At 31.4% G+C, this 26,251-nt stretch overlaps 1 protein-coding gene across 4 annotated transcripts in view; it reads right to left on the bottom strand.

Annotated features, from left to right (window-relative positions):
* Positions 1 to 1,392: 1,392 nt before the first annotated feature.
* Positions 1,393 to 26,251, bottom strand: part of LOC142324766 (uncharacterized) — a 92,918-nt gene continuing 68,059 nt past the window's right edge. For 3 of the 4 annotated variants that reach the window (XM_075365734.1, XM_075365735.1, XM_075365737.1), the window contains 3 exons: positions 23,169 to 23,303; positions 13,587 to 13,738; positions 1,393 to 6,971 (listed from right to left, as the gene is read on the bottom strand). In XM_075365734.1, coding sequence (XP_075221849.1) covers positions 6,685 to 6,971; positions 13,587 to 13,738; positions 23,169 to 23,197 — 468 coding nt within the window. In that variant the 5' untranslated portion in view covers positions 23,198 to 23,303 and the 3' untranslated portion in view covers positions 1,393 to 6,684. Of the gene's footprint in view, positions 6,972 to 13,586; positions 13,739 to 23,168; positions 23,304 to 24,000; positions 24,121 to 26,251 lie in introns of those variants that run through there. The other variant, XM_075365736.1, reaches the window with a different exon arrangement.

Here is a 26,251-nt window from a genome sequence, read left to right as displayed (position 1 = left end):
CTATAAGATTGTGTTCTCTAAGGGATTGAATAATCCTTTTATAAGCATTATTCTCAGTTGTTTTTTATCAATCACTCGCATACTGTACTCGGATTTGGTCACGATTGTTTTTAACAATTCATAATGTTTTCATGCGTCAGTGACACCATACAATACAATTGGTGAAGGTTTAACCTTCTCCTACTGATTAGTTTGCTCACTGGCCTCTTCCACAGGAAGATGATTAAACTGATTACAAAGTGTTCTTAGATCATTATTAAAAACCAAAAACACCAAGGGTTTGCAAACTATTTTCTGGTGTGCACAAATTGGTAGAGTTTGCCATGGTATATTCTCCGTTAGGAAACGCACATTATCAGATTCACTTTCATTTCCTGAGATATCACTATTACTATCAACAATATCGTCTCTAATCAATCTGTGGACATGATGATTCTGGGGTCATTATCCCCCAGAATAATTATTATGGACATTAGTTTGTAATAATTATAATTACAGACTAATAATGCTTAAAGTCATTATTATTAGTCTTCATTCGTGTTGTCCAAACTTTTGGGTAGCACCTTGTAATACCACACAAATTCCTAAAGTTTTAGGCAATGCGAGCATGTCTGTTCAGCTGCTATTGTATGAATTTTTGCACGCAAGTACTGCGTATGAAGTGTGCGAACAAATAAATAATTACTGGATCGAATCCTCTATAATGTACCGACAGTAATGGTGGAAACTATGGGTATTTTGATGACACGGTACAACTTCATACTTATGGAGGTTTATGGGAGTTGACTATGTCCTTACCACTTTAGTTCTTTATTAATTCTTACAACAGAATATTTATTTAGTAGTAAATTAAATGGTTATTGAAATAAATCTGAATATAGAAAACGTTAAAAAAATAAGTCTTTTAAAGAAACATAAGATTTTTTAAATTCTACCGTAATTTAAAGATGGATATTTTAGTGGGTAAATTGGTCGATTTACCTTTGGCTTTAATAATACTTTAATCTTATCAAATTGTTTATAGCATCTGACTTTATTCTGGGAATGTTTTTTACTACAGATTTTATTGACAATCCATATTATTTGCAGTGGCGCAGATAATATGGATTTTGAACACTTCCCTGCAAACTACATTAGTGGTTTTACATTCAGGTGCAAAAATGACCACAGACATTTTTTCAAACATGCCTCCTAGAACTGTCCATGAGCGTTAAAATAGTTCACTAAAATAATATATAAGACACAATAATTTATTGTTAAGAAACTTTGCGTAAAGTTCATCTTAGGATAAACTTCAAAAATTAATGCAAAAATCTATCCAGACTACAGTTGGATAATAATAAAACAACAAATGGCATTAAAAATAAAACAATAATAAATAATAAAAGATTACTTAATTACTTAATAAAACAATAATTATAAGAATAATTAATAATATATTATTTATATATAAGTTATATACAAAAATAAAAGCTAGTTATTTATAAAGCTATTTAAGAAAATAATTTTTTATGATTTATTCCTTTAATTATATAATACTATAGAAAATTATATTTATAATTTTTATATTAAAGAAAATCACCTTAATCTATGAATCAATCTTTTAACTTTGTTTGAGTGATGTAACACTTAAATTAAACACTTAAACATAAAAAGATTTTTTATGTTTTATAGCATAACATTAAAGGTTTGTGGTATTCGAACTGGTGTGAAACAATCATTCATAAAAATAGCATAATTATACACAACAATAACTAGCATCTGATGATAGGTTTATTTCAAATAAGAAATGAATTAGCTTCCTGATGCCTTGATTAAAGTTAATTACACTTATACTTATGATGATGCCAAACCCAATGTAGGTAATTTTCAGTTCTAAAAGTGAAATCCACATTATATTCACCATTAAATATTGAATCCATTCAATTGTTTGTTTATAATAGGGAATGACAGTACAATATACATCATTCTTACAAAAAGTATTTTACGACTAGTGCACCATTTATATCAGATAATTTGTATGTATCACAGTCATAAGAAGAGAATTGAATAAACAGCAGAAAGGGACAAATTAATTAATTCCTTTCTGTGGGAATACATCTCTTCACTAAGCAGGGAAATCGATGTTTACAGGAGTTACAAACATCAATTTCCCTGCTTAGTGAAGAGATGGTGGAATACCAATTACAATCTTTCAGTCTTGTTAAGTTTATCATAAAATATAAATTACTATGATAATTTTACACATATCTCGCAATCATGTCGATGTTTTTGTACAGTGTATGTTGTTAAAAGTTGAATGATACTTTGAAATGATTTCTGTCTCAATATCCTGTCCTTCTTCACTTAACGACTGATGATTGTACGATACAATATATTTATCGAAAAGAGATTTTGTCTTGAACTTCTGAAGCTATGAATTTGAAATTCTTTTATTACAACCGTTTTTATCCACTTCTACATTAATGTATTTATAGTTCTTGGTGGAATCTGTGCAGTTATAAGTAAGAATTAATATTCCTATGGCACAAGCTTTCTAGTTATATGGTGAATTAATTATCAAAATAAAAAAAAACAAAAAGGTATTTAGTCGGGGCTTTTTAATCACCTGTATAAAAACTGATCGCAAACTTTTGATAAATGTATATAAAATCAGCTGTCTTATTTATTTATAAACAAGTATTTTTATAATTTACAAAAAATTTAATATAAGTGAACAACAATTTTAACCTGATAACAGGATTACACAACTCAGATTGCTTCATTATATCAATAAACAAAGTTGCAAGACTGATCCAAAAAAAAAGGTGTAAATTTATTCCATTAAAATTAAAATAAACAAAAAATCCAATCTGAAGAAAAAATCCACAAATTGAATAACTTGAATACAATAATACAAATACAATAATAATAATAATAATAATAATATAATAATAATAATAATAATACAATAATATAATTGAATAACTAATACAATACAAAATTTATGTATTAAATATTTTTAAATACAATAATAATCATTTTGTTTATATTTCATTTGTATATTTATAAAACTTCCATGTTCCAAATTAAATTGAACACAATGCAAAGATTAATTTGAAAAATTGTCGTTAATAGTAGATACTGGTAACAGCTATGCCTTACTGCAAAGTAATCACTCAACAAGAGATTCATACCAACTGCTCTGATGTCTGTTAGTAATTTTGTTAACTCCTAATTAAAATGTAGGATCTTCATACAAGAATAGTGGGGTTTTGAACATGGATTAAATGAAAACAAAAATACCTACAGTTGATGTTTATTTATCAAATTTCTCATCTCATATAGTTTTCTTACATAACTAAAAATTTGAATTGGGCACCATTAGTTGCTCGGCAAATCATAAAAGAAAGTTGGACTTTCTCTAATTCAGATGCTGATTTCTGTGGTGTGAATGGTAGCATCTCGACCTTTCATCCGGAGGTTCTGGGTTTGAATTCCTGTCAGGCAAAGCATTTTCACATGCTATAAAAATTTCATTCATTTCATCCTCTGAAGCAATACCTAACAGTAGTCCCAGAGGTTAAAAAAAGGATCAAAGCAGAAGGGAAATTTTGAAAAGTTATTTTGGTAGCCCTGATAGTCTCCAACCTAAACGTTTGTGTAACAGCAGTTCAAACCACCGCAGTAGATTTGTATTATTGCGGAAGTGTTCATTATTATTGAAGGTTCATTATTATGTTCACTGTTCAAAAAAAAGCTATGTGTGTTTTGTGGCGGGCAGAATTAAAGTCTGTAATTTTAGTTCAGCATGCCTTTTGACGTTAAAATGAAAAATAGCCACCACATAAAAATAACGTATGATTGGTTCAAATAATTCGAAGAAACTGGTTCTTTCTCAAGGAAACATCAACTGGCAGACCACGAGTATCAGATGAAACTGTTGAACAAATTATCAGTTTATAATTAACTGTTGAACAATTAACTGTTAACAGTTAACAATAAACTGTTGATTCAATTAACTGTTGAACAATCTGCAATCAGGAGTCTAACAAATCTATCTCTCGTCAAAGCCTTGACTTAGATATTTCGAAAATAACAATTCACAAAGTTTTATAAAAAAAATTGAAAAATACATGACATATGCCACTTAAAGGAAAGAATTAAAGAAGCAGTTGTAACCATAACAGAAGATATGTTAATTCAGGAATGGGCAGAAAACTGAGTATCAATTGGAGATTTACTGAGTGACTAATGGCACATATTGAAATTTATTAATTATGTAAGAAAAACTGTTTGAGATGACAAATTTGATAAGTAAACAACATCAACTGAAAGCATTTTTGTTTTCATTTAATACATGTTTAAAACCACCATTCTTTAATGAAGATTCTGAATATCAGTTTGATATCCAGGAAGATTTTGACTCAAACTAAACTTCCTTTCAAGGAAATTTCTTAAATTAAATAATAATGTATATTAAATACAAATACTAAACAAGATAAATTTTTTAACTTGTAAAAAATTTTGCTGTAAGAAGATTATATTATGTGAATCCAAAAATAATTTAATACAATGTACATTTTTTTATATAGTTATACAGTTTTATTAGGTAACATAACCATAATGATTGCAAGCAATTTGGCTTAAGTCACAATTTACTTAAGAAAAAGTTCTTCTCAAACATAAAAACATCCCTTGCAAGGTTTAACAAGGTAATGGCTCATCATTTCCCTACAGCAATAGGTAAATTACTTTGTGGTATTCAATTGCCTTCTTCAATGAGCCTGATATAGAAATGAACAATAGCATTTTAGGACCACCAAAATGCAATTGATATTCACCAAAATATATGAAAATTTGAACATGGAAGAATTCTATGCAATTATTCATACTATGTTTCTTTGTAAGCATTAACACACACAGATATATTTACATAAATATAATAAAAAATAAATAATAATTATTTAATAAATGTTGAATATATTGCTTGATAATAAAATATCTACAATACTTTATGTTAATTTGTAATCGTTGAATGTTTATAGCGTTTATTGATATTCATACTGATTCTAAACTTTTATTACAAAAGTAAAACTTTTTAAAATAGAATCAAACGTAAAATTGTTTTGCTAAAAATGAATTTGTATTTGGTAGAAAAAATTTATACAACTCAAAAAAGTTTTATTTTTACAACTACTTACAACCTTTGTTTTATATTTCTAAATATCTCCTTTGCAACTAAGGCATTTATTTTAATTAGGAGATGTGCTTTAAGATCTCCATATCACAGAACTCAAACACCAATCCATTTAAAATAATATATAAAAGTAATGAACAAAAGAGTTTCTAGTAATCTAAAATCAATCATATATTCCAGTGGACCATCCTAGGACACTGTTGTTAATTGAACCCTATGAAAAAAATATACCAGTAACTAAGTATTCTAGTACAATTTTAAGCTACTTTTCCTTTAATTAAATTTTAACCATAGTCCTGCAGCCTGAGAAAATTTTTTATATAAATAAAAATGGTGAATTATTTTTAAAATATCTAATTATATACAGTGGCACACAAAATGATCTAACTTTGTTTTGTCAATAATTGTTTATGTTAATTATTAATGTGTTTTATGTTGGCAGAAGTGACAGCAGTTCATGTATATTAGTCTCTTCTCTTTCCGAGTGTGCTGTTTGTGTATCGTTCCAAGATGGCTGACAAACGAAGACTAATTGTTGAATAGTGCATAAAGACTGTTGTTTTTTAATGAAGCGAAAAGTGTAGTACTTACACAGACGTTTCGTGCACAGTTTCAAACTCTGTGATCACCCTTATTTAAAACAATATGTAGACTTTATGAAAAAATTAATAATGATGGTTCAGTGTTTGAGAGTAAGTGCAAACGGTCTGCCAATGTTCATTCTCCACAGAATGTTGAAGATGTCAGAGCAGCGTTGCCAAGGGGCCCGGGCAAATCAAGAAGAAAAGCAGCAGCACAACTTGGGATTTCTAGGTGATCTGTACAGCGAATTTTAAAAACTGATTGCATTTGTATCCAAACAAAATATCAGTGTTGCCTAAATTAATGGTTGACAATATACATCAATGAATGGCATTCATTGAATGGGCTGTGAACCGAGATGTATTGTTGAACAATGTTTGGTTTTCAGATGAGACACATTTTTACCTACACAGGGTTGTTAACAAACAAAATGTGCATTTTTGGATTTCCAAAAATCCACATGTGTTTCATGAAAAGATGCATCATGCTTCAAGAATTACAGTATGGGCCGCTATCTCAAGTCATCTGGTAACAGGACCATTCTTTTTTGAACAGACAATAAACAGTGAACGTTATCTAAACATGCTGCATAAAAATTTTGTTACTCAGTTCTTGCAAAAGAGTTCAATTAGAAAATGAGTGGCGCACGCAGAAAGGAACCACAACACACACAGCTAATGTTGTTTTAAACTATATACATGAAACTTTTAGTGTAAATGTCATTTCAAACTGATTTTCTAATTGTTTTGGGTGTGGACAGAATAATCCTGATTTGAATTCGTGTGATTATTTTCTTTGGGGATTTCTAAAGGAAAAGATTTTCCCTAAATATCCTCATAAGTGATGGAACTGTGAGTGTTGATCATTGAGGTGTGCTATGGGATAACCAAAGATATGTGTCGTTGGGTTATTAACATAGGAGTTCATGTTGAAGAAGTAAAAGTAAGTGATGGTGGTTGTATTAAACATGTGATAAGCAGAACATAATCTCCAGGTATATAGTAAACACATGTATTTTGCTTTTCTGTATTGCGATTCAAATAAATATTTTTTAACAAAAAAATTGTTGGATCATTTTGTACGCCACCATGTAGTAAATGGAGAGATGACCTTTTAATTGTATCTTGAGTTGCTGGTGTCCTATAGACAATATGTCTTTGAAAAGTGTATCCATACATAAAAATTCTGCTACTTTTCCTTGTCCTTAGCCCTAAAAAATATTTAAGAAAGATTGGTATTACAAAAAAGAAATATTTTATATGCTTTTGTTTATGTTATTTCCAATGAATTAAATAAGATCTGTCCAAAAAGTAGAATTAGTTTTGCTTAGTACAATTCTTTACTATTAACACTAGGAAAAAGACGGGCCCGTTGTGAAAATGTTATTTAGTTTGTTTCATTACACATGAACATGATTTTGCCAATTGTAACTAAATAATGTTCATGAATTTAGCATACTAACAACAACAAAAATTTTTCAATGGAAAGCTACAAAATCCTAGACATTTTTAGTTATTTCTTGAGTTGTGATTTTTTAAACACAGCTCTAACCCCCAACGTTTCCTTTTTTATCCCCAACACAAATATAATTTTAGATAAATTATTTAAACAAATGAATTGTTTGTGCGCTGTGTGCAGCTGCCCGGTGCTGCTCTGGGTAGCTAAAGTAAAAATGTGAGCATACACAACAAATAAACCCACGCACTATTTTTTTTTTATAGGAAAGCATACAATAATTTATTAAATTAATTTACGTTTCCTAGTTAATAAAAATGAGCAGTTTGAATAATTTTTGGCAGGTAAAAAGAATTAAGAGAAAAACTAAGAAACTATATGTTTTATACAGTTTTTTCCAGAATAGAAGACTTTCAAAAAATGTCATAATATATTTTATGTAGAGAATGAATGAGCTATACAGAGTACTACATAATAATGTGGGATTACTATGACATATATAAAGAAAGTTCTTTAAATATAATAAAATGATAATGTTATTTTAATCGGAAAAGCGTGATGATTCAACAAGTTACCATTGGAGAAAATGATAGTACTTTAAGGTAGTTGATTTCTAATTCAATAGATAGCAGTTTGGATTACAAATACATCGTTTAAGGTTTATCTTAATGTATTTTTTTATAACTACTTTTATATACTGATTTTCATTAAGGGGAATTTTGTTCACATGTGTATGACCTTATTAACAACTAATATTACTTCCAACTTATTTACTGCACCCTTAATTTTTTTAAACACTTGTTCAGTGTTTATAACATCAATGGGGGAAAATGCTATGTATTTGATACTAGTAGGAGATAAAAAAAATACACTGATATAAAACAGTATTATATCTCAAGGCAAAAATAAGGAATAATAAAAATACATATTACATGTTTTAGATTGGATAATAATAAAGATGGCTGGCTGTATTTGTTAAAATTAAAGCCAAATAATTATAAACAAATTTGTTATGCAAATGAGTTGAGTTCATCATATAAAATTAATAATGATGTTTATTTTAAAAAATAACACATTTGAGGGAGATAATGAGAATAAAAGAGTTATGAAGAATATAAAAAATATAATATGAATGCTATACTTTGACAATGCACTCATTTATTTACAATATCTTACGCTTATTATAATTTTTAGAAGAATTAGAAGGTTTGGCTTCACCCAACTGGCACTTCAGCTATTATTAGACTTATTATGCAGTCACCAATGAAACAAGAGTCCTGGATTGTTGTATTCAAGATTGCTACTTGTCATCATATCATTAGGATGGACATAATAGGGTCACACATACACTCACAGTAACAAAATGGAGAAATTAAGGATAAGGAAAAGGAGCGGGCGCTCAAGAAGGAATGATCTACCTTTCTAGAAACTCCAGTACACAACAAAAAACTCCACACTTGATGTAACTTCAAGGTTCTTTCCAGAAGATCTAACCTGCAAACAATTTCTTGGGAGATTGAAATTTCTCCCTAAACAGAAGCATATATTTTTTGTCATGATTTTGTGTTGAATTCCTCTAATATAAGAAACAACCAACAGTGTTTTAACTCTAGAAATAAAAGAATCATTGGAGAATACGTACAAAATTCCTTAATTAAGAAAAACAATTATTTTTCTCTAAAATTGTGTAGAACGTAACTTAACTGTAAACTATATATAAACCAAACCCATTACTAGATTAGTCTCTTATGTCACTTTTGTATGAAAAAAAGAAAAATAAATGTTCAGAATAAATGATTGTTAGAACAATTTAGTTTTCAAAATTTTTTTTTATATGGATGAAATCTACCCTGATTGATCATTATTTTCAACTAATTAAAAAATAGTCAACTTTTTTTTAGATAGTCCGTTTTTATTACAGTGAATAAAATAAAGTGTATGTAATATCTGAAGGCTAGTCCGTAGTATGCTATGGCATCCCCTCCATTGCTCTTAACATCACAAAGCCATTTCTCCTCACATCAGCAACCAAAGTAGTGTACTCCAAAAGTCACATCAATTAATTTGCAATGACTTGCACCATATCTAATTATGACAATCACTATAATAGTAACAAAATATGTTCTGGTAATTTGTTATTATAAATAAAATTAATTATCCCTAACATTTTATTCAAGATATATATGAAGTAATTTATTTATTAATTTCTTGAACGTATATGTTTTTATTTCCAAGTATGTTAAACTGTTGTTGTTAAGCTCTCGAGATGACTGAATTTTCACTCGGTGAAATAGTACTTGTTTTTCTGTTTATGGTTTTTGTTTTCATTATTAAGTTTTATTTTTTTGCATTTTCTCCATCGTTCTGTTGTATTTTTGTTGTGTCTTTAGAGTTTATTTGAGTTTGTTTTGTTTCCTGTTTGTTGTTTTGCACATTTTTTGCACTTGTATGAGTGTTTTTACTCAGTTCCATGGTGTTAATTGCTGTATTCATTGTTAATTTGTTGTTTGTTATTTGTTTTAAATCGTTTTTGGTGTTTTATACTTATAAAAATGCTTCTTAGCCTATGGTTATCAGGGCTTGATGACTGGAAAGCAGCTGTGTTTATTTCATTTCCATCTCTGTTTACATTCGGCTTACAGAGTTTATTATGTCGACTTTTATAATCTTATTTAAATTATTTTTTATATTAGCGGTTCAGAGTACAAAAATTTTGAATAATTTTTTTCCCTCCATCAGGGTTGTTGTTTACATCTGCACTTAGAATAATTTTTGTACTGGATTTTTCGGGTGCTGTGTTTTGTAAGTTTAATAATTTATTTTTACGGTTATTATTTCTTGATTCAGTTATTTATTTTGTTTTTGTTTTATATAAACTTGTAACTGATATATGGCTGATTCAGGTGGACCTGAGGACAAGGTCCCGATCTGATATGAAACAAGAGTGTTTTGCACAAAACATGAGGCTTCTCTTTCATAGTCTGAGAGAGCTGAATTTACTGATTCAACAGCACTCGAATATTAAACTTGAAATTAAAGGGTGCTCTGAGGATATGGACAGAAGTGTTTGTATGTTGGAGTCTTTTGAAGAAATTCTGGGCCGACCAGAAGATGGATCTCAACGGCAAAAAACGATTTGAGCAAATACAGAACAAGGCTACTCAGATGTGCTATGTCATCTCTGTCACAGCATCTCAGACTCCAGATGGGGGATTGGGACGGATCACAACTTGGTCGCTGGAGGAGCTTTGACAGGTGGTCGAAGATGGAGTTGCTGATGTTGACCTTGAGCAGCTGGTCCTTAGGGACTCTCCAAAGACATCTTTCAATCCTCCACTCTTGTGGAGGACACTGACGGATTGGATGAAGTTGGATCCACCTGGGTTGCTGACATGGCAGCTGGAATTGAGCATTCCCAGCATATGACGGTACACTGGAAAGCTCCATGGCTTAAGGACTTGGTTGCTACTGGTAAATTAAACCTGGCCAGATTTTCCTTTTGCAGTCAACTACTCGGGACCTTTCCGAGGAGGGTAGCAGCAGCATGGTTGCACTCGGTCGGACCGATTATGCTCTGGTCTTTGTTTCATCAGCAGGGGATTGTGGGATGTCCTCTATCTGCAATCCATCCTGCGGGTGTTGGAGGATAACAGGATCGAAAAGTGTGCTTTTGTGATCTGCAAGGGCGGATCGGGCAAATTTTACTACGGTCTGTGGAGGATGTGGGCAGAAGAGCAAGGAAGCAACTTCTTGTCCATTTGATACGGGCGTCGCCACCATCGATGCCTACAGGCAAGAAGCGACCTGCGGGTCCACCGTTGTGGTTAAGGTGAAGGGGCGGACCTTCGCAGATCTTCTCAAATCGGTGAAGGGGGCGGTTCCACCGGTGCAAACTGAGGTTCCTTCCTTCCGGCAAAGCAAAGGGGAGAATCTTTACCATTCTGGCGGACAAACTATTATCTGATGGGCGCATCCGCATTGGATGGGTGGCCTGTCTAGGTCACCCTAGAAGTTTGTTCCGGGTGCCTCCGATGAAGTTTGTTTCAGATGTTGGAATTCATGCCACAGGGCCAAGTTTTGCTCTGGTGTAAATGGGAGTGGCCACATTTTACATGCAGTAAAAACGGCCATTTATGTAAGGATTGCAAGCAGGAACTTAGATGCTCGTTACACATCAAACTAAGATTAATGAAGAATTTTGTCAAGGACATGGACAATACTCGTGGTTTCATGTACTTAAAACAGAAGTTTCCTAAAATTAGTGATATAAAAATTAAAGGAGGAATATTTGTGGGTCCACAAATATGACCACTAATGCATGATGAAAAGTTTGAGGAAATATTGAATCCACCAGAGAAAACAGATTGGCAAACATTCAAAAATGTTACTCAAGAGTTTTTTGGGAAATCGAAAGGAGGAAAATTACCGTGATACTGTCAATGATCTTTTAAAAATTTGGGTTATAATATGTTCGTAAAGGCACACTTCCTGCACTTACACCTAGATTTCTTCCCAGAAAATCTTGGCACAGTGAGCAATGAGAATGAGGTACACTTTCATCAGATTTCAGCTATGGAAAATATGTATCAAGGAAAATGGAATCCTAATATGCTGGCCGATTATTGTTGGACCATCAAGAGGAATGCTGCACAATCAAAATATAGCAGAAAATCATCATTTCTTACTTTCTAGATGAGTCAAATATTTGAATATTGTGTAATTAAGAATGCAAAAAGTATTAAAATGTTTGAAATTATAGATGCCTGTCTCTCAGAAACCTTGTGTAATGGGAAAAAACCGATATCAGATTTAAATTCAATAGAAAAAATACTATTAGAAATACATATTTTTCTTCCTAGGGACAAAAAAAAATTACTTTTTATTCCCCAATGTTATTACTTAAATATGAAGAGTTAGGAAATCTAAAATTTTTGACATGAGTTGAGTAAAAAGAGTAACAAAGGAGGATAAGTGAGAATAACTAAAAAAAAAAGAGATTCTAACATAATTTTTCATACGAATTTAGATTATAAAAGAGCTCAGTCACCACAGATTTATTTTTATTAGATAATCCGTTGAAAGAACAACAAATTTTTCATTGTTTTTCTTGAAGGAGATAAATTTTAAACAGTTGATAACTTTAAATATGGTAGTTCCAAACAAAACAATTTTAATGGCAAACCAAGACAAATTTAAACTGAATGGACACTTTCATCATAACACTTTCAGAAACTCTTCTGACCTTCCAAGGACATCAAGAAGTTGACAAATATAATAAATTGATTTAGCACACATAACAAAATGAATTTATCAAATTATTGTAACAAATACACAGATCACTTCCTCATGTCCCTGTGCATGTGTAAATTGTATGGCCACAGCAAATAAAAATCACCTTGCACGCCTTATCTAACATAAGTAAAATATTCAAAAATAACAAACTTAAAACAACAGAAAATTTGACTTTTCTCTCCATGTAAAGAAAAGTGTTACTAAAACACAAAATTAATGGATGTTTTTTTCTCTTTAAAAACACAATTATGTTCCTCTACAATGAATGACAGAATAAATATGATTTTATAAAAATTAGCAATAAAAACACTTTAGAAAGAAACTTATTCAACAATCACACAAATAAATCTTTGCAAATAAAAATTGTCATGTATACAAAGTTACATATTTTTATGGTTTCTCTTGAACCCTTATGATGACAGTAGAAATTTCAGAAACAATTTTTTACTCATTTAATGGTGGTTTTGAAAAGTTGTAATGACAAATTTGAATCTTTTCTATTAACAGGCAGCATTTTTAAAATTATATAAATAATGTAAGCATACCTTTTTACACACCTATGCTTCAATCAGAAATGTTTATTATGTACATCAGAATATGCAGTTAATTAAATAATACTGTGAATATTAGTCTAATTAAACGCATTATGTAAACAATAAAACATTAAAACCAAAATGAGAAAGGTGATTGAAATAAATTTGTTATTTTGATTTTAAAAAATAAAAAAGAGATAATGAAATCAAAAGTAAAGTAAAAACAGTAAACAATATTTCATGCTAACAAATGCATTCCTGAACTTGTACTAATATATTCTAAGAAATCCAACAAAAAGGTAATCTAACACTTACATTTACAGAAAATACTGCCAATTAATGGAAACGGTTCTCAAGTTTTTTTTAAATACCTAATTTCATTAATTTACTCTTTTTTATATATTTCATTCTATTATTTAAATGTAGACAAACCTAACAATAGACTGGTTATATTATTCAGTTAACTTCACCCTTTTAGAAAATCTTGAACATTAACTAATTTTTATAACTGTTAAAAAATTCACTTAATATAGTAGAACCAATACCTTCTTCAAATGGTGTATAACAACCGATTCGGTATGTTCGTTCAGCAAGTGAAGTAATATGGTTTTCTGTGAGAGACCGAGATGGATTGGTTATAGTACATGTCACTTTACAATCTTCTACTTTTCCAATTGCACCAGAATCCACCAGACACCTGTAACAGAAGAACTTAATAATGTATTATACATAAAAAATTAACTATTTTATTTCATTTGATTATATTATTTTAGACTAGAACCTAAATGTACCTCCTACAGTAAAATAGAATTTTTTCTGTAACTGCAAATTCTGATAATAAAAATTATCAGAGATCATACTACCTTCAGGTGTTTTTCACTTCTTGGAATAATTATGACTTTCTCATAGTTTACCTCACCGATTATAATAATTAAATTTTATTACATTTATATATCCTCAGTTCAATTATTAAGTTATTAAACTTAATAAAGCGACACTCCAAACTTACACTTTCAAAAATCTTTTCCTGACATTTAAATTAATTTTTGATGTAAACAAATTATATTTCTTACTGAAGGCTCGTTTAGCTTGTGCTATTTGGCATTTTATGTCGCTCCTGCTTCGTCCATCTTTAGTAATTCTACTTCCCAAATAACAAAATTCTTCTACCTCCATAATATTTTTTCCTCCTATTTTCACATTCAGTGGTCCATCTTTGTTATTTCTACTACATTTCATTATTTTTGTTTTGCTCTTGTTTATTTTCGATCGTTCTTGCGTAGAACTTCATCCACGCTATTCATTGTTCCTTCTAAATCCTTTTTACTCTCAGCTAGAATTACTATATCATCAGCAAATTGTAGCATCTTTATCTTTTCACCTTGTACTGTTACTCCGAATCTAAATTGTTCTTTAACATCATTAACTGCTAGTTCCATGTAAAGATTAAAAAGTAACGGAGATAGGGAACATCCTTGTCGGACTCCCTTTCTTATTACGGCTTCTTTCTTATGTTCTTCAATTGTTACTGTTGCTGTTTGGTTCCTGTACATGTTAGGAATTGTTCTTCTATCTCTGTATTTGAGCCCTAATTTTTTTAAAATGCTAAACATTTTATTCCAGTCTATGTTATCAAATGCCTTTTCTAGGTCTATAAACACCAAGTATGTTGGTTTGTTTTTCTTTAATCTTCCTTCTACTATTAATCTGAGGCCTAAAATTGCTTCCCTTGTCCCTATACTTTTCCTGAAACCAAATTGGTCTTCTCCTAACACTTCTTCCACTCTCCTCTCAATTCTTCTGTATAAAATTCTAGTTAAGATTTTTTATGCATGACTAGTTAAACTAATTGTTCTGTATTCTTCACATTTGCCCCTGCTTTCTTTGGTATCATGACTATAACACTTTTTTTGAAGTCTGACGGAAATTCCCCTTTTCATAAATATTACACACCAGTTTGTATAATCTATCAATCGCTTCCTCACCTGCACTGCGCAGTAATTCTACAGGTATTCTGTCTATTCCAGGAGCTTTTCTGCCATTTAAATCTTTTAATGCTCTCTTAAATTCAGATCCCAGTATTGTTTCTCCCATTTCATCCTCAACTTCCTCTTCTTCCTCTATAACACCATTTTCTAATTCATTTCCTCCGTATAACTCTTCAATATATTCCACCCATCTATCGACTTTACCTTTCGTATTATATATTGGTGTACCATCTTTGTTTAACACATTATTAGATTTTAATTTATGTACCCCAAAATTTTCCTTAACTTTTCTGTATGCTCCATCTATTTTACCAATGTTCATTTCTCTTTCCACTTCTGAACACTTTTCTTTAATCCACTCTTCTTTCGCCAGTTTGCACTTCCTGTTTATAGCATTTCTTAATTGCCGATAATTCCTTTTCTTTCTTCATCATTAGCATTCTTATATTTTCTACGTTCATCCATCAGCTGCAATATATCGTCTGAAACCCAAGGTTTTCTACCGGTTCTCTTTATTCCGCCTAAGTTTGCTTCTGCTGATTTAAGAATTTCCTTTTTAACATTCTCCCATTCTTCTTCTACATTTTCTACCTTATCTTTTTTACTCAGACCTCTTGCGATGTCCTCCTCAAAAATCTTCTTTACCTCCTCTTCCTCAAGCTTCTCTAAATTCCACCGACTCAACTGACACCTTTTCTTCAGGTTTTTAAACCCCAATCTACATTTCATTATCACCAAATTATGGTCGCTATCAATGTCTGCTCCCGGGTAAGTTTTGCAGTCAACGAGTTGATTTCTAAATCTTTGCTTAACCATGATATAATCTATCTGATACCTTGCAGTATCGCCTGGCTTTTTCCAAGTGTATATTCTTCTATTATGATTTTTAAATTGGGTGTTGGCAATTACTAAATTATACTACGTGCAAAACTCTATAAGTTGGTCCCCTCTTTCATTCCTTTTGCCCAGCCCATATTCACCCACTATATTTCCTTCCTTGCCTTTTCCAATGCTTGCATTCCAATCTCCAACTATTATTAAATTCTCATCTCCTTTTACGTGTTTAATTGCTTCATCAATCTCTTCGTATACACACTCTACCTCATCATCATCATGGGCGCTTGTAGGCATATAGACGTTAACAATCGTTGTCGGTTTAGGTTTTGATTTTATCCTTATTACAATGATTCTATGCTATGCGTTTTGAAATACTCTACTCTCTTCCCTATCTTCTTGTTCATTATGAAACCTACTCCTGCCTGCCCATTATCTGAAGCTGAGTTAATTATTCTAAAATCACTTGACCAAAAGTCGCCTTCCTCTTCCCACCGAACCTCACTAATTCCTACTACATCCACATTTATCCTATCCATTTCCCTTTTTAAATTTTCTAGCTTACCAACCTTTTTTAAACTTCTAACATTCCACGCTCCAACTCGTAGAATGTTATTTTTTAATTTTCTGGTGACCCCTTCCTTAGTAGTCCCCACCCGGAGATCCGAACGGGGGACTAGTTTATCTCCGGAATATTTTACCAAGAAAGGCGCCTCCATCATTGCTATATCAAAATGCAGAGAGCCACATTTTCTTGGAAAAAAAAGCAGCTGTAGTTTTTCCATTGCTTTCAGCTGCGCAGTACTCAGAGGACTGAGTGATGATATGGCCGTTTAAATCATTCTGACTCACGCCCCTAACAACTACTGAAAGAGCTGCTGCCCTCTTTCAGGAATCATTCCTTAGTCTGGCTCTCAACAGATACCTCTTCGATATGGTTGCACCTTTGGTCCAGCTACTCTGTATCCCTGAGCACTCAAGCCTCCTCACCAACAGCAAGGTCTCATGATTCATAGAGGAGGCAGCCTTCCATCGACATCATCTGTCCTTCCAATCTGCTCTCACCCATTTCACATAAAATATTTATAATATTAAATCTAATGTTTATTTCTGAATCATACTGTTATCAGGTACCATTACTTTGTTCTAAGTACTGTATTAAATTCTTAAACTTATAAATTCATTTTTTATCATTTTACCTTCAAATATCTTTTGTATACCAAAAGAAAAAAATTTTTTTAAAGTGGGGCATATAAAGCGTGCTAAAAAAAATGAGAATTTTGAAATTTAGCAGGTTGTATTTAGTCCAATTCTCATGATTTTTTTGCTGTATTGGTAAACATGTCTGAAAAGTATTTGTACATTTTTAGCCATTTTGGATGTTTAGTCAGCTGTCAAAAGGATAACACATGTTTTGGTACAATCAGTGATTTTTTCTTGTATAAATAATGGATCAGAGAATTTGTATTAAATTTTGCTACAAGAATGGAATAAAGTTTAGCGATGTTTTAAAAATGTTAAATATTGCTTTTGGTGAGTCTGCTATGATTAAAGCAAGGGTTTACGAGTGGTATAAGCGTTTCTAAGGTCGTGAAGAAATTGAAGACGACGAGCACTCCAGCACATCAACTAACGATAACGTGGAAAAAATGAAAGAAATGAATTACGAGTGGTCACCGAATCAAAATCTGAGAAATCGCTGATGATGTTGAGATATCAATAGACTCATGCCATGAAACTTTTTCGGATGTTTTGAATATGAAACATGTGACACCAAAATTTGTTCCAAAAGTGTTGAATTTCGAACAAAAACAGCGGCGAATGGAAGTTGCTCAGGAGTCGCTAAATAAAGTCAACAACGATGCAGACCTACTGAAATGAGTCATAACAGGTGATGGAAACACGGGTTTACAGATATGATATTGAAACTAAGGAATTGTTTCAGTAGAGGCTTTCTAAATCACCAAGACCGAAAAAGGCTCAACAAGTACGGTCAAAGGTGAAGGTTATGGTCACCGTGTTCTTCGATTTTAACGCCATGTGCATCAGTTCTTACCACAGACAATCAGTAAGGAATATTACCTACAAGTCTAACATTGTTTGCGTGAAGCAATCCGAAAAAAACACCCGGATTTGTGGCAAAACAATTCATGGCTTTTGCACCATAATAATGTGCCTGCTCACACTTCATTGCTTATTCATCTATGTTTAGTCAAAAACAACACTAATGATTTTTTTTTGGGGTTAAAAACACCTACGTGTAATCATCGCAGATTTTTTTTTATAAAAAAATAAAACAAACTAGGTTGTCTAAAAGATAAATAAAACTTACAACTAATATCACACATAAAAACTAAAATAAAACCAAAAGTAAATAGACTTTAATGAAGTCCAATATGGTTGTAAAGGGCCCACTCTCAGATAACAGAAAGACTAAAAAGAAACCTAAAAATATAAAAACTCTAACATAAAACTTAAAACTAGAATAAAAACTAAAATAACAAAAATGAAATAAAACTTAAAACTAATATCATTAAAGGCTTGCATCTAATATCACTAAAACATTACAACTAATTTCACAGACAGTCTTAAAAATACAATACATTAAAAAAAAACATAAAAGTATAAATAATAAAAAAACTACATAAAATTTAACAAAGTTTGATAGGGAATGTAAAAGGCTCCCTACTCGGATAACAGAATCAAAGACACAAAACCACAAAGACTAAAATAAAAAACAAAACATATACGTAACAATATTAAATTTTTTGTATTAACCCAGTGCTATGCGTAAAATAAAAACATCCGGTTTAAAATTTCATTATCATTGCTCAAGACACCATCGATGTTTCTGAGTAGTTTAAATTTATGATGCAACGCAGCATAACATATGCAATCTATGAGTATGTGGCGCACAGTCATGTGGCAGTTGCATCGTGCATATAGGGGTGCATGTCCTGCTGACATCAGGTACTCGTGTGTGACTCTCGTACTTCCTATTCGCAATCAACAGAGGACCATTTCCTCACGACAAGTTTTTCTGCATGATGAGTCCCATGGCAATACAGAATCTTTAATGTGACAGAGTTTATTATCAACAGTAGCCGTACAGTCACCTTGCCACTTTGCTCATACGGATTGTTTTACGTGATTAATAAAATCAGAAGTAGCAACATAAGTGGTGAAAGGAGATTGATTACATGCGTCTTTGGCAGCGGAATCTGCATGTTCATTACCAGGAATCCCTATGTGGCTAGGGACCCAGCAGAAACTTACTTGTGTGTCATGATTATTCAATTCTGCGATTATGTGGTAGAGTTCAATGACGATAGGATGTCTGGAATAAAAGTTTTCCAAGGCTTGGAAATCACTACACGAGTCACTACAAATAAGGACGTTTCTGTACTAATAACATTTAGAGCCTTATTTAATAGATATTAGAGGATGTTAATGATATTTAGAGCCTTATTTATAGCATATAGTTCAGCAGTAAACACACTCGTAATACCGGGTAAACCAAACATATAAGTTCTATCATTGACAAAAAACGCACAACCAACGGTATCGTTCTGTTTCAATCTATCAGTGTATACCACCGCGTCTGGGTTCATCTTGGAGAGAACATACTGAAACATTTGCTGCAAAAATTTGTAGGTAGTGTTGATTGCTTATTGTACATCGTAAGGTCAAACGTAAAATTTATAAGATTTATTCCTCACAGAGGATATGAGCATGGATACATTGGAAAGAATGACGGTGTCAACATTTATATGCTGCAGTAGACGTCTGGTACGGATACCTACAGGTGCAGTACAACGTGGATGGTCCTCATACCTTCCTCCTCCTACCTAAATTAGGATTTCTAAGGACCGAGTCAAAAGCCGGGTGATTTGGCTGTCCTTTGAGGCGATCAAAATAAGTTAATAAAAGCTGGTTTCGTCTATCCTAAAGTGATGGCTCACCACAGTCTACAAGTAAGCTTGCAACAGGGCTTGATCTAAATGCACCTGTGGCAAGCCAAAGGAAAGCATGATGTACAGCATCCAGCATTTTAAGCACGGTATGACGAGCTGAAGAGTAGGAGACAAAACCATAATTTAAACAGGAACAAACAAAGAAATAGTATAAACATATCATAGATGATCAATCGGCTCCCCAATTGGTGTTACTAAGGACTCGCATCATATCTAAAAGTTTGGAACATTTTGTTTTTAATTCTTTGATATGTTTGACCCAAGTAAGACGGCTATCAAAAATTAATCCTAAAAACTTGATGTAAGGAGAGATGGCAATAAGCTCTCCGTTGAGAAAAACATGCAGAATAGAAGGGTTTCGTACCAGAGAAAAGACTACACATTTTGTTTTTTCGGATGAAAAGTTGAAGCCGGTAACCCTCGACCAAGCTTCAAGGTGAGATATAGTGTAACACGTAATGATACCCAAGCCCCATAGTCACCAGACACGGCCCAATGTGACTTTCTTTTTCTATTCCCAAAAATAAACAGAACCTTAAAGGGCCATCGTTTCACAAGCACAGACGAGATTAAAAGTGAATCGCTGTAAGAACTAAACACTATTCCAAACATCGAGTTCCAGAAATGTTTCGGATATTGCAAAAATCACTGGCACGTGTATATTTAATGGGGACTATTTTAAAGGGGATAACATAAATATATATGAATAAATAAAATTCTTTCCAAAAAATAAAAATTCTTGTTACTTTTTGAACACACCTCATATTATAATTTCTCTATATTCCTTACAATACTGTTTACTATAAATTTTATATGTAAATACTATCACAAACCATAATTCCATTTTACACTTTATTTTAATTTTCATTTTACTCTATCTCTTTTTAGAGCTTAATTTATTGTTAATTTAGTACAAAATGAATGTGTATTTGTCACAGATCATACAACAGTTCAAGGTATTAAACGGATTTTGGTAAATGTCTGCTCATATTCTTAATTTATAAAATTATGTTGAAGTTTTGGGTCGTGGATTTTCTTAAAATTCCTTTTTTTATTTTTTCTAAGTAGGTCTTCTCCATTATATAATACTTGTGGTAAAACTACGGTTTTATAGTATCTTAATTTTGTGTTTTTGGATAAGGATTTTTTCATTGTGAATGTTCCTTGTAAACTGATAAGCCACTTCCTTCTTTTTCTAACTAGCAGGGCAGGGCTCATTTTGCTCACCCAACTGTTGCTCCCTGGACCCTTGACGCGTTCATTTGCTCATGTTTGTGAGAATATTAAGTATCTTACAGAAATTAAAAAAAAGAAATATTAGTCTGTAGAGAATATTTTTCTTAACATTATAGTGTTTTTATATTTAAAATAGGCTTAAGGAGCGAGTAGATACAGAATTTAATATTTTTTCAGAGAAATATAATAGCCATATTGATAACAAGGAGTTGAGTTAGGGATGCTACCTTGTTCAAAGCCTTGTGTGTGTTCGTGTTAGTTGCCAGTCCAGCTGGTGACCATAGAGCAGACCACGTGGTGTGCTGGTTGGATGCACGACAACCATTCTCTCCTGTTAAATAAAGAATCCTTTTCTTTTTTGCTGCTAAGTATTAACTAATACCCTTTCTTTTATAAGTAAATAAAAACACAAATATAAAAAATAATAATCTATGCGAAGAAATTAAATTAAATAATCTCTAAATTAACTGACAATGGACTGCCAGGAGAGTCAGCTGACCCACCACCATTGGTTTTCTCGGCGCCAATAGCAGCTAAAATAAAAATATGAGCACATACGACAAACATATCCACCAACCATCCTTTTTCATTGAGAGTGATATACATTAATGATAATCATTTCACCTAAATATGTAATTTTTTGATATTTAAATATTAAAATTTTTGATTTTTTATCTATTCTCCTCAAATTTTCATTATTGGGATTTTGTTTATATTATTAGCAAACTATGTTGTTTAATTGTATGAAATATGTACCAATTTTGTTTAAACAATTTTCTAAATCTTGAATTTTGATTTTCATCTCTATGCCAAAATTATTATGTTGTCAGAAATGTTAAAATATTTATACCGTAAATTAATTTTCACAAAAAATAATTTTTCACTTATCAAATAAAAATCTAATTCTTCACGATTTTTAATTTACTCATAGCTGAAAATATTAATCTACATATCACAGTAAGACACAAGTGAGAAATTTAAATTATTTCAAAACAGTTGAAAGATAACATTATTTTAAAATGGTTGAAAGAAAAAGACTTTCAGGCTGTACGAGATAATTCATAAATGTTTTACCTCCACTAGACAAATGCATCTCTATGAGTCATTTTACAATATTACGACGAATATTACTACTCTTGTTCTGATAAAGATAACCCAAAATTTTGTGGAAATTCTTTTAATCTTTCCACTAGTCCCTTCTAATTCATTCATACACTCGGATACATGTCAGTACCACTAACATATTATTTTTTAGTTCTAGGTAATGAAAAATAATAATGCACTGAAATTTTTTTGGTATAAACTATGAGGCAAAATTAATTGTTTTACACATGACAAGTGTAAATTATTTGTTAAATCACTGATAAAAAAAATTAGGAAACACAGTTATCACAAATTTAATTCTGAGAAATTATAAGGCAACTTAAAACAAATATAGGGGTTGTTGTTCAGAAAAATTATAGCTTGACAAAGAAAACCGAAAATTTTGCAATAAGTTCTTTAAACTTTAAACTTAGTTCATTTACAATTCGATACATTTACTCAGATTTTTCAACTTTTGAATACTTTCATTATCATGTGATTTTTCTACCTCTGTGATGCAAGCTGTTCTCTCACCTTAGAGCATCATTGAAATTAATATTTGTCAAGCAAGCCATTTCATCAGGTTTGGGAAGGGAAGTAATCATTAGGAGCCAAATCAGATGAATAAAGCACATGCTTCCACAAGTCATTGTCAAAGTGTAAATTTTAATGAAGTTTTACAGCTACAATCCAAGACATGTGTATAGGCGCATTATTGTAGTAAAATAGCATTATCTTTTTGGCCAATGTGGCAGTCCCAATCGATCAATCTGGTAAAGCATCGAAGTGTAATGCTTCCCGTAATTGCAAGTTCAACATTTGAAATTCAATTATTATTAAAGAAATAATCAAAACACGGTAAAAAATGTAATGAAGTCAAATTAAAGAATCAACAGTAAATGCATATATAAAGTTTCATTCATATAAGTACCCTGATGAATACACTTTGAGAGAGCGAGTATAAACTTTACACATCACTTTCATTATAAAATAATTGCATGATAAAACTTACCGCTTCATTTTTAATTTCATGATCTTCATATTTAATAAACTCGGTCCCTTCAATCGCAACAGGCTCTGTCACTTCATTATAAGTATCATAATCGTTACAGAGTGGCTTCTCTCTCCCTTGCAACGATTCACTTTCCTAAAACATAAAATCAACAATTTAATGTTACAGTTAACGACATGGTGACACTTCCCATATGACATTACAAAAAATCCCAAATGTAAATCAAATTATACTAACACAATCAGGTGTAATATTAACTTCAATCGGTTGATGTGGTAAAAGCAAGCATAAAGTTTCCTCCGTGGTACCCCTTTCATTTTCTAGTTTGATATTGTTAGAAGACAGAATTTCATATTTGTAGATATTCTTTACAGGTATATACATTATCTTCAAAACTAAAACATTCTAAGTTAAAATTTAAGTATTTATAATGAAACAATAAAGTCAATCACATCGAATTAACACGGCAAAATTCAAAAGAAATGCATAAGCAACCGTTTTGGTACCCACAGAGAACTTTTGCAGTCATATGTGGCGTAAAATGTATCCTTATAACGATTTTTTATTTTTGTAAACACGTTTCAGAGGAATAGCCTTACAATTAAAGTTTTGTTTGACGTTTGTAATTTTCAAATAAAATTTGGTTAATCAGGTCTTTCAGTTTCAATTTAATGCGCGTTAAGCATTTTTCATTGTTTGCACATTTTTTGCATCGTCATAACAATTAAACTTTTGTTTGGGGTGGACCAAACCGCATAAGTACCTACAACAGGCAAACAAAAATAATAACACTTATTTTAAGCTGTACTAAAATAATATAAGAAAAACTTACCGCGATCAATAATGAGGATCATTATCTAAAATGTACAAGAAGTAACAATAACTGTTAAACAAGAGAGGACACAGAAACGATAACCTAATTTGTAACCTAACTGTGTAAACAACCCAAGACTGACCGCTGTATTTCATAAGCTTCATGGTCACCACGTGATTTCCCTGTCGGTCCCCACCCCTGTAACAAGCCCGCCCTTTAAAATGCACTTCCTCTCTCATAACAACCGACCGACCGACACCAACAGTTTAATATTCATGTTTACAGATTTCATGACATTATACATAATAATAACTGAACCAAATTTTCGCTTAAACCGATGTGCACATTAACAAATGAACGTAACCAAGGTACCCAAACTATAACGATAAGGTTTTCAATTATTTCTTTTTACCAAATATTCAATTTGGATATAATTTACATTCACCATACTTTAAACGGCCCTTGGATATAAAAAAAAAAAAAACACTCGTTCGCGCCCGTTAACATATTATTAAATATTTACTTCTTTTAAAATAAAAAAGCAATTTAAAAACGTAGACCCTATCCATCTTTAGTAACTAATCAGAAAAAAACAACAGGATCATTTTGTTTTAATAAAGATTATAAGAAATATTAATGAATACATAAGGGGGTTATATAAAAGGATTATTTCTAAATTTATCTCATCAAGCCGACTACCGTATTTCACAGTACAGCCCAGCCCGCCTAAAATACAAATACACACACGAACACACATTTAGTATGGATTTAATTCAAAAATTATATTTAGTGATCACAAAGTAACATAAAATTATAATTTTTCGTGTCTCATTTCATTTCTGTAATCAATTTTGTCCCCTCGGTAACGCAGTAGAGAAACCGACTGATATAGTGAAAGATACGGATTTGATTCTCGACTTGACACCGGATCACAATTTTAGCCGGTTTAGTCGGGTTTCACTACTGAAAATAAGAGTAAACTGAAGATCTCAGATTCAGTTCTCGGTTTAGAATTAGTATTTTTCTCAATAATTATATTTACGTATAACGCTTAAGAGAAAACAAAAAAAAAAACTAAATAAATAAATAAAATAAGCCGTTGAAAGCAAATTTAAAGTTACATATTATTTTTAAGTTAATTATTTTGTTAGAACGTCACTAAAAATCACATCCTATAAAATTTCAGACTTTTTATCTTCTATCGCATATACTTTCTATTACGATTCTTTTAAGTTTACGTAAGTAAATGTAATGTAATACTTGAGAGCATATAAACTAGTCACCTCGCCGGTCGCCGAGGTGGAGTAATAATATCTTTCCTCTTATCCGAAAGGTCCCGGGTTCGTATCCCGGTCAGGCTTGAAATTTTAATTCGCTTCAAAATTTCAATACCGTACTTCCACACAACCTCCAACCTAATACGGTGAATATTTAATAATAATAAATTATCGAATTAAAATAGTATTATCGTTTCCGCGAGCAGAAAAAGTCAGGTTTTGTACTCGTCTAGAGTTAAAGCGTCGTATAATTTCCAGTTCTTTTCGTTATAATTTCTTAACCGTCCTATGTTCAAAAAAAAATTGGAATTTTTTTTAAAGAAGATCAAATTTTTGTATTAAATTTATATTTGATTTTTAGGGTTCGGTTACAGCTCGGGTATCACTCCATATCTGTAATACTTGTATGAGTTTTACGCGTTAAAAAAAAAATTATCGTAAATTGAAGATTCGATTATAGAGATATTTAATGCACGGATAATCGTTTAAAAAAAAAATAAATAAATTTAGACTCGATTTGATTCCCACAGAGTTAAATTTTTCTAATGTAAATTTCATCTATATATAAGTTCATTAAAAAATATAGATGTAATGAAAGTCTGCGAGTTTGATTTTCGCTTTTAAAAATTTTATTTAGGTATCACCTATTAAAAAAGACTGAAAAATTTAAAGTCGCGATTTTGATTCTCGGTTTCAGCACAAAATCACATACTTGTTATAATAAATATTAAATAAGTTAAAAAATAGACTTAATCTTCCCTCAGAACACAGTTTTATTTTATTTAACAGTTTCATTCAAAAATATTATGCATTATAATAAAAAAAAAATCGAGATATGCTGAAATGGTCTCGGGTTCGATTCCCGGCTTGGATCATAAGTACCTCAATTCGTAATGTATATCCGAGTATCGGTAATAAAAAAAAAAGCTTAAGTTGAAGATCCTGGGTTCGATCTCATAACATAATCGGATTTCAAAACATGATTTTATTTG

This window comes from Lycorma delicatula, chromosome 5 (genome assembly GCF_047948215.1).
Source record: "Lycorma delicatula isolate Av1 chromosome 5, ASM4794821v1, whole genome shotgun sequence".
NCBI classification, from domain to species: domain Eukaryota; kingdom Metazoa; phylum Arthropoda; class Insecta; order Hemiptera; family Fulgoridae; genus Lycorma; species Lycorma delicatula.
This window is presented reverse-complemented; position numbering and strand designations above follow the sequence as displayed.